At 42.1% G+C, this 11486-nt stretch overlaps 1 protein-coding gene across 1 annotated transcript; it reads right to left on the bottom strand.

The window, feature by feature from the left end:
* Nucleotides 1-280: 280 nt before the first annotated feature.
* On the bottom strand, nt 281-7024 carry LOC308306652 (patched domain-containing protein 3-like; the record flags this gene model as incomplete). Its single annotated transcript, XM_080751693.1, has 4 exons — nt 281-2004; nt 3209-3354; nt 6181-6308; nt 6440-7024. The coding sequence occupies 4 exons, from the start codon at nt 7022-7024 to the stop codon at nt 281-283; spliced, it is 2583 nt and encodes an 860-aa protein (XP_080607819.1).
* Nucleotides 7025-11486: the final 4462 nt, after the last annotated feature.

Below are 11486 nucleotides of genomic sequence, written 5' to 3'. Positions count from 1 at the left end.
TCTGTCATTTGGGATCAATATAAGTAGGAAAATGAGCCTATATGTTGTCTTGTGTGTAACATTATTTTCTCATTCAACAGTAAACAAACCAACATACAGTATAAGTGTATACAGGGTATGGTCTGCATATTTTTAAAGTGACAATTGAATGACATTCAAGACCTTTTTAATACAAAATTGGCCAAATTGTCAAATATGACATAAAAAAGAGGCAAACATTGTGAAAATAGACCATTGAAGATTTCAAGTAGTAACATTATGAACACATGTAGTATTAAAGTTAAGGACAGTCTGGATCGTCGACTGGTTGAAATGTATTCCTTTTTGGAGTCTTGTTGGAGTTTGTTTGGACAGGGGGAGTTGCAGTTTTAGCCACCTGGGAACTACTCTTGTCTAACGATATGCCATTAGTGTTCGTGTCTCTCGACCGATTTGAGACTTTTTGACAACACGTTCCGATTAAGGTCAGAAAAACCGGTAAGAAAACAATGCCATGGACCGCCCCGAAACCTATGACCAGGAACATGATCTTGAAGAACGTTCTGAAAATATAGCTTTTGGCGGCAGAAAGCACTACCACTCCAAGAATGGTCGACACGGCCCCCTGTATGATAGGATAACCAAGCATCTCGACCGCCTCTGTGGCCTTTTCGTTCGCTGTGGGTTTTTTGCTTGAGACAAAAGCATATGAAATGTGAGCAGTGAAATCCACAGAGAAACCAATACATATGACTAGATTGATCATGGACACAGAGTCCAAACTGGTGCCCCACAGTGCCATGAATCCGGACACGCCCACTATGATAGACGCAACGGCAAAGGTTACCCACAAAGAACAAATAGGACTAGGAATTAGACTCAGCGAGATCACCAGCATGGCGAGAGTGGCAACCAGAACATTCTGGATGGTATTGGTAACAATAACTGCATACTGGTCATAGAAAATGAAAGCCGGGTGGTAAACGACAAGAGAGCCTGGACAAGCGTCTGACTGAGCGATCTCCCTGAATTTGTTCAATAGGTTCTTCTCGTCGACGGGCGTTCTGATATTTATTGTCTGGATGAACATTCGAGAGGCATAGATATTGGTTTCGGCAACTGAGAAGTTAACGTCTTGTCTGAACGGAGATGTTCTGGGTGTTGCGTTGAAAAAATTGGTTAAATTCATAATAAATGTGAGTTTGTCATTTAGATTTAAGCCCATGGCATCTCCATATTGCAGGTACGCCCGAAGCCAGGATACGGTCAGTTCTGGGTCAACTCGTAATTCATTCCCAAATGTCAAATTTCCAAATGTTTTCAGACAACTGTCTAGTTGATCACGGCTACTTGGATCCCAATACTTGAAATGTATGTCTGTCACGACAACCATAACACTAGGACCATAGTCGGTAAAATAATCTTCATTATCGTAATATTTACCCACATAGGAATCATCAGATGCCAAATTCTTAAGCTCTATGCCCTCTTTCATGTTTAAGCAACCGTAAATACTCGAGGCCAAATATCCAGCGTACAACAAAATCACGACCAACTTAGTCCACGTGTTTGTCAGGAACGGCCCGTAGTAATTCTTCAGGAAGATCGTGACCGGCATCGGTTTCTCCGTTCCAGTCCCCGGATCGTACGCTCCGCCTACACAACACATGTCAGCATTATTAACTTTGAAATCTGGAGATTCTGGCTTTGGAACTTTGAGACAAGTAAACCAGTGCCTATTGCTCTCTTCTCGCCTCCCGTTCAGGGCCAAGAAGGCGCCAAAGAAGGTGAGGTTGTACAGGTAGCAGAATATGACGGCCGTGCCGGTGTACATGCAGAATGACTGCACGGAGCGGAAGGGGGTCAGGAGACCAATGTAGAAGGCCAGGAGGTCCGTCAGGGTGGTGATGGTGATGGAGACGGCCGCTTCTTTGTAGGTGGCCGCCATGCGATTTTTTACGCTCTCGACGACTTGAGTCTGCTGCCAGCCGTTGATCATGATGAACATGTCGTCCACTCCGATTCCTGTTGTGACAGATATTAGCCAGGAGGTAGACTGTGAGATATACAGTAAATTATATACACATGCTGAGGGTGTGTCTGTTGTGTTGTGTCTTTCATGCAACCTGGAGAGAGAAACTCTTAAGATTACAGTTACACTTATCCCCTGAGCAAGCAGGCAGGATCTCTTAGCTCAATGGTAGAAATGTCTGTACTGGAAACCGGCTTCAAATCTGGGGTAGAAGAGGAAAATTAGCTACGTAGTGCTGCTTTAAAGGACAACTTAGTGTTTTTTACAACAAGGTTTCATATTTTAGATTGTAATTAGAGAAGATACGATGAGTGTTTTTTGAGTGAATTTACTGCTTTCAGTCGTTTTAGCAAATTTTAATGATTTTGATTTCAGTGGGTGAGGGCATGTGTATCCCAATTCCCAATATGCAACCCAATCTTTCATGGCCAGATGTGACGTATGAGGGCTAGTAGTGTTACTGTAAATAGTAATGATGAAACAGCCAGCTTATTGTGTCTAAAAATACATATTTAGCCACTTGTATGCATGTTATATTATATAATTTTATTTTCTCTAATTACAATCTGAAATAAAATGTACCCTAGCTTAAAAAAATAAATAAAAAACTGCATATCCTACTGAACTATCTTCTCTATACAACAGTACATATTTATGGACCTTGTGACTAACATATTGTATCTACCAATGGACAACGGTCTTAAAGGAGTAGTTCACCCCAAAAATGACTTTTTTTCTATTGATTAGTCACACCATGGAAACGCCAAAATTGATTATAGTAAATTTACCACCATTGATTCTGGATGGTTCCTCATCTGGAATCAATGGGGGTACATTTATTTTAATGACATTTATGTCTTAGGAATACGACAAAAGTTTGAAAACCCAATAATATAAGTATGATTATAACATGCTTGAACTTTTGATTAAGGTCTAATATTTTCTATAATTGCAACAAATTGCTACAAAACATGTAAATGCCTATCCAATCATTTTGGGCATAAACAAGGTACAGTACATGTTCACATCATACATTTTTACATTTTGGACAAAGTAGACAATTTTACATCAAGGTGCCCACTCTTCCTTAGTGCCCACTCTTCTTGTATCCAGTGAATTGATCTTATTGAATGAAAATGAGATGGGAAATGGAAAATAACCAAATAAAAGAGAGAGAATAAAGAGCATTATTAGTACCGAGGATCAGGAAGGGAGCCGTTCGTACAGTCATGGAGAACGGCATTCCGCAGTACAGCAACAAGCCAAAACTGGACAGAACTGCCAGGCCAGTGGACAGGACACCAAACGTGGCGACCCACACCTTGTTCCTCACACAGTCCAACCTAGAGACAACAAGGATACTGTACTGTAGGGCATTCACCACATATTTGAATATTCAAATATCAAAGTCTACTATTCAAATGATAGTGATAATAATGAATTTTATTTGTATAGCACTTTTCCAAACAGAATTAGCCCTATTCATTCAATGGTTTCCTGTGGAAATATGCTTAGTCTTTTCTAGGATCTCCTTTTAGACCTTGTACCAGTGAACTGTACCGTCATGAAACTGTACCTTTTCCTATGCAAACTTCTAAAGTCTTCAATCAATCAATCAATTCACGGCCCGCCCACTCAGCAAATTTCTCAGCAACTTCCTGGTGCTGACGTCAGTTTTGAAGGGGAAATTAATACAGAAATAGCTGGACTTAAAGCCAACAAATCATTATTTCGAACGGTAAAGTAAATTATAATGCTTTGTGCCTTTTACTATCTTGTGTTCTTGATCATGCTAGCCGTATTTTATACTTAACTATTCGGAAATTGCATTACATTTGCGATTTCTGTGTTAACTCTATGGGCTTTTAGCAGGGTTTTATCCTTCAAAACGTGACTTCAGCACCAGGGGGATGCTGAGTGGGCAGGCCGTGAATAGGGCTAATACTTTGAGGTCGAATAATTCGAATACTAAAAATCACTATTCGTGAATGCCCTACTGTACAGTATTCCCACACATCTTTACCAAATAATTTCCAAAACTTTTCAAGAATATTTAACCCAATTTCCAGGCCTATATACTGTAACAATCATTCAGCGCAACAATTTGTCTCTTAGACGTTTATGTGCAATGTCAGGGACAGGCATTGTAGCAAAAATAAAGCATAGAATATAGAATGGTATAATTTAATTCAGAATGTTGTGCCAAATGGTTTGCTACTCCACATGTCCTGGGGCATGGCTCACTGGAATACCAGTAAGACTCCCTAATCGGGAGATAAGCGACCTTCACGTCACATACACAAACTTTAGAAGGCAATCGTAGTAAACTAAAAGGTTGGCCAGCTACGCCGGCCTCCCCTCTAGGTCGCCGCATTGCATCTATAGGAGTAGATATTAGTCGAAAACAAACCCCTGAGGTACAGGGGGGCTTTGATCAGATTCCATTGCAATTGGGCAGTTTATGTTGCTGTTACAATTAAACAGCACAACATGCACCAACAACCAGTTGTGAGTCAGGCACCAAAAGGCCTTGGGTTAGGGTTAGGGTTTGATGCGTAGACTGTATGTGGACTGGAATCCTGCTTTATTTTCCCTTGCTGCTTTCTTCAGCTTTTTCCTGCTTGGCCACTGCTTGCAGCTATATTTGATTGTTGCACATTTGTCTGTGTTTGTTGGTGTGTAAAAGGCACACATACTAATGTCGACATTGTAGAAGCTAACAACACTGCCGTGGAGTTCTATATCTGTGTTTATCAATCTATGTATGTATCTATCTACTATATTATAATATATGCTATATACTACCAGTAAGACGGCCTAAGGGCAAGCTAAGGATTATTATCATTAATTAAGCTATTTATTTATTTATGTATTTATTGGTGGTACATTTATTATGGAGAGAAGTGACTGTTATGCCTCTGCTCTTTCTGTGTGTGTAATGGCCAAATATGTTTTTTTTTTGAGAAAAAAAAGTTTTTTGAGAAAAAAAAGTTTTTTGAGAAAAAAGTTTTTTGAGAAAAAAAGTTTTTTGAGAAAAAAAAAGTTTTTTGAGAAAAGAAAATTGAGAAAAAAAAGTTTTTTGAGAAAAAAAGTTTTTTGAGAAAAAAATAGTTTTTTGAGAAAAAAAGTTTTTTGAGAAAAAAAAATTGAGAAAAAAAATTTTTTTGAAAAAAAAAAATTGAGAAAAAAAATTTTTTTTGAGAAAAAAAAAATTGGAAAAAAAAAAGTTTTGAAAAAAATAAAAAATAAAACGTATTGGTGATGCGATGACGTGGTGTATACGGATGTTACTGCGATTGAGGTGAAAGAGAAAGTGGAAAGTTGTGAGCTAACTATTAGCTATTTGTGTGTGTGTGTGTGTGTGTGTGTGTGTGTGTGTGTGTGTGTGTGTGTGTGTGTGTGTGTGTGTGTGTGTGTTCTGGCTACGCCCCCGCCCCTCGGTTGAAATTGGATCCGCCGGTCCCATAGCTGGGAATACGAGCCAATCACCGGTCACCATGGCAACGGGGGGCCAATGATAGAGTTATGGGCGGTATTATTCCCTACGTTCTCCTCCCTACTCCCTACGTTCTCCTCCCTACCGTTGAGTTGTGGGATGCGGCTTTTGCTCAATTGTATATATAAGATCAGGAGGGAATATGGGAAATGTGACAGATCCATGTTGATGACATGACTTTAAAGATACTGTGTACCGCTTTGCGTGATTTTAGGCCAAAATCTGTAGGAACAGTGTCCAAAAATTTGTTTTGCAAAAATCGGCCTGATGGTGGCGCTAGAAGAGGACCATGTGAGAAATGAGGGGTGGAGGTCGTGGTTTGCCAGCCAAGGAGTGTGTGTGTGTGCACAAGAGTAGGCCTGGCAAAAGTGTGACGTGACGTGACGTGACGTGACGTGACGTGACGTGACGTGACGTGACATGACATGACGGACAGACCGATATATGATAACCATTCAGTTCAATTGATTGATTGAATTAAATCAAATCACAGACAAATAATGTGGAACTGAGTCAAACTAAATTGAATGCCCAAACTCCTATTCCAAGCTTGTCAATGTGGGGGTCCCCAGTTCAAACATGATTGTTTTGAGGGGGTCACAGTCTGAAAAGGTTGAGAACCACTGTGTTAGAACATAAGCTGAAGCTTATAAAGTCAGAGTCTGTGTCTTACCTCATGCAAGAAAAGATTGAGAAATTAATAGCCAGGACATAAGTTACTGAAAACAATGGAACGATGGAGTCAGAATTGCTCTCAAACTCCTCTTCTCTCGACAGGGAAGTGAAGTAGGACACATCAACCTGAAGATATTACACACTTTGTTATGCTTTTGTATGTAAAACCCTAAAAGAATGATTAATTTCATAATAATAAATTAACTCCACAAACAAGGGAAAAGTAAATACACATAAGGCACATTGGTTAGTCTTACCCCTTTCATTTGTATATCTGATACATTGCTGATGAATTTCTTCAACCATAGGTTATTCAATGTTGCGTTGTCCTCCTTCAGAAAATAAAAAAGCCTAATCGCACGTGCACTCTCTATTTGTGTTGTTCCAGCAATCAGTTCCACGCCACCAATCTCAGAACCAAGGAAAGTTTTGTTATTCATGGGGTAATGAATTGTGCCGTTGGAACTGTACACAGCACTGAAGATGGAATTTAAAACGCACTCTCCTCCAGCCAAAACACAGAGGCTTCTAAACGTCTGTTTATCTACTTCTATTTCTAAAATCTGATCATTAATTTTGATTATTTCGCTAAAAGGTTTGGTATCTAGGATATCTGCAGTATCTGCAGCCGATGTAAAAATGAGGGATCCGAAGGTTCCCTCAGTATACAGCCTCTGACGAGAGAACTCGAGCTCGTCGTGCGGGAAGTGGGTCTGGACGACCAGCCTCTCGTCTTTGGCCTGTCCGTTCACGGGCGTAAACTGGTTTTCGATGCCTTTAGCCTGGTTCTCCATCTCTCCCAGAAAGTAAAAGCCCCCGCCGAGCCCTGCGGATAAAACCATTGGAATGATTAAAAACCACCAAGGGTAGCTCCCAACGCATTTTCCGACAATTTCGAAGACCCTGTTTAGAGGTTTTTCAATGCAGTCAGTGTGACATCCTCCCATTTTCAACTAAGACAATAATATAGTTGTGCTATCCCTTCTTTCCCCGATGAGCACTGTGCTTGGTTCACCAAGTAGATAATAACAATCCTCTCACCACTCATATCCACATAAAGACTTCCCCAGCAATCCTCGTTAACCATTAACTACTAGACGTCATTTATTAATGCATGCAGCAGAAAGTAGGCTGACTTACAGTAAGTCTAACCAGTAAGACTCCCTAATCGGGAGATAAGCGACCATCAGGTCGCAGACACAAACTTTAGAAGGCAATGGTAGCCTTCTAAAGGAGGGAATATGGGAAATGGGACAGATCCATGTTGATGACATGACTTTAGAGATACTGTGTACCACTTTGCGTGATTTTAGGGCAAAATCTGTTGGAGCAGTGTCCAAAAATGTGTTTTGCAAGAATCATGCTCCCTCAGGCATAGCTCAGCTATGGTCGGCTCCTTTTGGTGTAGTGGCCTTTGTAACTGCCTCAGCGTGAACCTGCGGCTGCTGGGGGCGACGTGAGCCTGCGCTTACCGCCTGGCGTCCTGCCTGGCTAGGACCCCGCGGGTGGGCATGAGCGCTGCCTTTGGCACCCCGGGGGTGCACAGCCTCTGCGACCACTCCTGAGGGTTGACGTACGCCACTTGGCCGGTTCGACAAGGAGACCGTGGTTGCTGTTGTTCCATCCTAGGAGGCACATGTTCAGCACCTCTTTTTCCCTCCTTCGTCATTCCCAGTTGGTGGTCATGGAGGCCATTGTGGCTCTAAATAGACCCTCCTGGGAAACAGCGTGGTCAAGAGTGTAGTATAGTTCACCAGCAGGAAGGTTAAGGAGAAACAAGCAGTGGTAATACCAGTGAATCCAGGGACGTGCTGGGCTCCTGATTCCGCCCGAGAAAAAGAGTTGGAGAGGCCCTCATTGCGCGCTATAGAGAGAGATCTCTCTCTATAGCGCTGCTGCTACTCAAAGATTTCGTCGTTGATGGGTGGAAACCTTGTATGTCCAAAACCGTTTGTTTTGTATTTATCATTTAAAAAATTAATTAAACTAGTGAAAACAGTCGATCTACAAGCACACAACGCCTCGCGGTGCGAGGCGTTGTGTGCTTGTAGATCTGCTGTTTTCACTACTTTTGTGCAACGGCCTTGTATGATGAAGCAAGGCCTTGCTTTGCAAAAAAATTATAAATTTGAAACTTGTAGATACGAGGTTTCTGTCCGACAGTGACGATTTACTTTGTTGGCCGCCCAGCCCCAAAAAGGCCGACATTTTATTTTTAACTTTTTCCTAATGGCCGGCCTGGACCGGCCGGGAATGAACCGGCTGTTCGGGAGTTGTCCCGCTTTTCCCAATGGCCAGCACGTCCCTGAGTGAATCCTAAGAGGAAGTGATACTGCACTATTATTATCAGAACCTTCCCTAAAACATACGGGACAATGTTCCACACATCCCAGACTCTTCTCCCTTCTGACTCCCAAACGGTGGAACAAACGCCTGTTTGCAGTTAGAACTGCAGACTCACTCCCAATTTTCCCAATACTGACCTCTTCAAACCCCACTTTAGCCTGTAGCACTTGCCCTAGCTAGCCTTGACGACCATGCAGTCTTATGCAAAGGTTAAGGTTCACACCAAACATTACTTTTTTCTATTGATTACTCACCCCACGGAGACTTGAATTCTTGGATATGATTTTGTTTTTGTATAATTTGTTTTTGTATAATTTGATGACCAACAGTGGTTCCCTATTCACGTTATTCCTGGCCGCGCCCCCGGCTTCCTGTTCATATCCTGAAAGAGGCGGAGGCTGAAAAAGCTGGCCTAAAAAACATAATTTGGTTTCCTGTTGTCCTTGCATTAAAGTGTCAGTAGTTGGCGCTCTATGCTCTGGGCTCTGAATGTACCTGGGTTGCCATGTCTGCTTATAATAAGCAATTTGTGTCTCTAAAAAACAATGTTGCTTACTTTCTAATATTTTTTAAACCAGTGGTTCCCAAATCTTTTCATATCAAGGACCCCAGATTACATATTTGTCCACTGTCGCAGACACCCATCTGAAAATATGTGGTGCCAGGGACCTCCACACAGATTTATGTTGTTAAAATGTTTCAAAAATGTTTCTCCCTCAATATTTTTTAAATAGCAAATATACAAGCTCACAATGTGTCGCAATGTGACACATTGTGAGCTTGCTGATCTGCTCATTTCAAATGTGAATGTAAAGTAGTATAGCCTACTGTAGTTGCTTCTGTTGGGCTTATTTCTTTGGAAAAATCTGGCAACAGACAATTCCATGTCACTTCCTTAGTTGGGAGGAAGTGAAAAGATGTTTATGAAGCAGCACACAAAGAAAAATGCTCCAGCGCCCTCTGTAAAAGGAAAATGGCAGCCTCCATAGAATGGCCAGGAATATGGTGAATAGAGACACAAAGAGCCTGCTTTTTCCCCCATTGACCATATTCACACCGCGGCCATCTTGGATCACATGACCACAGGCAGCCAATCAGAAGCTTCCGTTGGCGGGTCTTGCCTTACCCAAGATGCTGTTTTGATCTTCTGATTGGCTGCTTGCTACCCTATGTGGTCATGTGATCCAATATGGCCACAGTGTGAATTGTTGGCTTGGGGCGAGTAATAAGTAAAAAGTAATTTTGGAGGTGAACTATCCCTTTAAAATGTAATTTAGACAACATGTTATTGCCAGACCCAGGGGGTCGGCCTACATAAGGCTTTGTCGGTCTGTCGGTCTGTCGGTCGGTCGGTCGGTCCCTCTTTTCCTCAGTGTCCCTCTTTTCCTCAGTGTGCCTGTGTTTGCCTCTGACTGCTCATCTGCCCCTCCCTTCCCTTGCTCGGCTGATTGCCTTGAGTGCCGTCACCTGTACGGGACCAGCTGAGTTGAGTTGGCTGACGAGCTGCTGAGACTATAAATTCCTGTGTGTTCATGTGTTAGTTCAGTGCTGCAGAACATTTGCCCCACAGCCATACTAGTGAAAACAGCCCATCTACAAGCTCACAAACATTTCCAGCTGCTCAGCCTATAAAATCCTGTGTGTTCATGTGTTAGTTCAGTGCCATACTAGTCAAAACAGCCGATCTACAAGCTCACTACGCTTTGTTGCTGAGACTATAAAATCCTGTGTGTTCATGTGTTAGTTCAGTGCCATACTAGTGAAAACAGCCGATCTACAAGCTCACTACGCTTTGTTGCTGAGACTATAAAATCCTGTGTGTTCATGTGTTAGTTCAGTGCCATACTAGTTTTCATTGCGGGTCTGGCACAACCAGGTGACCTGGTCTAGTTTAATAGAAGAATTCCTGGTTAATGTGTTGACCTGGCTAGCATGATGATACAGTAGGTTCTTAGTTCTATGATCCCAGGATTCCCAAAGGCACCACCACTGCATTTGATGGATTACCTTGCGTTTTCCTTGCTTACTGTAAATCGCACTGGATTAAGAGTACCTGCTAAATGCCTAAATTGTAAATTGGAATGCCAATGGTTAATGCCAATTTGGTTATAATAAATAATAAAATGTCTTTGTTTTACCTTGGGCCGCCGCCTAAGTGTATGATGTCACATCAAGGGCATGTGATGTCTAATTTGTTTACTGATAACTGCTTCCCAGGCAACCAAATCAACATGGCACAGGGAAGTGAAACACCAACATTCAATGCATGTGTTTAATGATGAAAGAATTTGGCAGAATTACAGTTTCATCTTGACTCACAGTTCTCCATTTCTTACTTTTTCTTTTGTCTCTCGCAGACAAATCAATAGTGTTGTAGTACTCGAGTCAATGACTCGTCTCGAGTCAGGACTCGAGTCCAATTTTTCATTGACTCGGTCTCGTCTCGGTCTCGCCCTCAATTTGACTTGGACTCGTCTCGGTCTCGGACCATTTGACTCGGGACTCGCCCCCCGCCGAGTCCACTCGAGTCAAGTCAAGTCAGTACAATGCAAAGGAAGAAATGTATATCCATATGTTGAGGAGCCCATTAACGTTAACATTAAGAGTGTTAAGTAATGCAGCATAGGCTATCTGACGCGCATCTGATAAGCACACGCACTACTGTAGCACGCACGCACACACACACACACACACACACACACACACACACACACACACACACACACACACACGCACACACACACACTGAGCCCCTGCAGCGGCAGCCAGCAGACAACACTGAACACAGTCCACTTTACTTTTCTTTTCTTTTCTCCTACCTGCAGTATATCCTCGTGTTGTGTTCCAAATAAATAATTCCATAGTGTAGTAAACAGCTTCCAAACACGACGTTGTGTGTAGTTTAAATCATCCACGCGCACTGCTGGATTAAGATGCAACGTCTTGTTTTCTTTCCAG

Source organism: Nannobrachium achirus (genome assembly GCF_963921795.1).
Source record: "Nannobrachium achirus genome assembly, chromosome: 21".
NCBI classification, from domain to species: Eukaryota; Metazoa; Chordata; class Actinopteri; order Myctophiformes; family Myctophidae; genus Nannobrachium; species Nannobrachium achirus.
The sequence above is the reverse complement of the archived record's forward strand: the minus strand, read 5'-3'. Positions and strand labels throughout refer to the sequence as shown.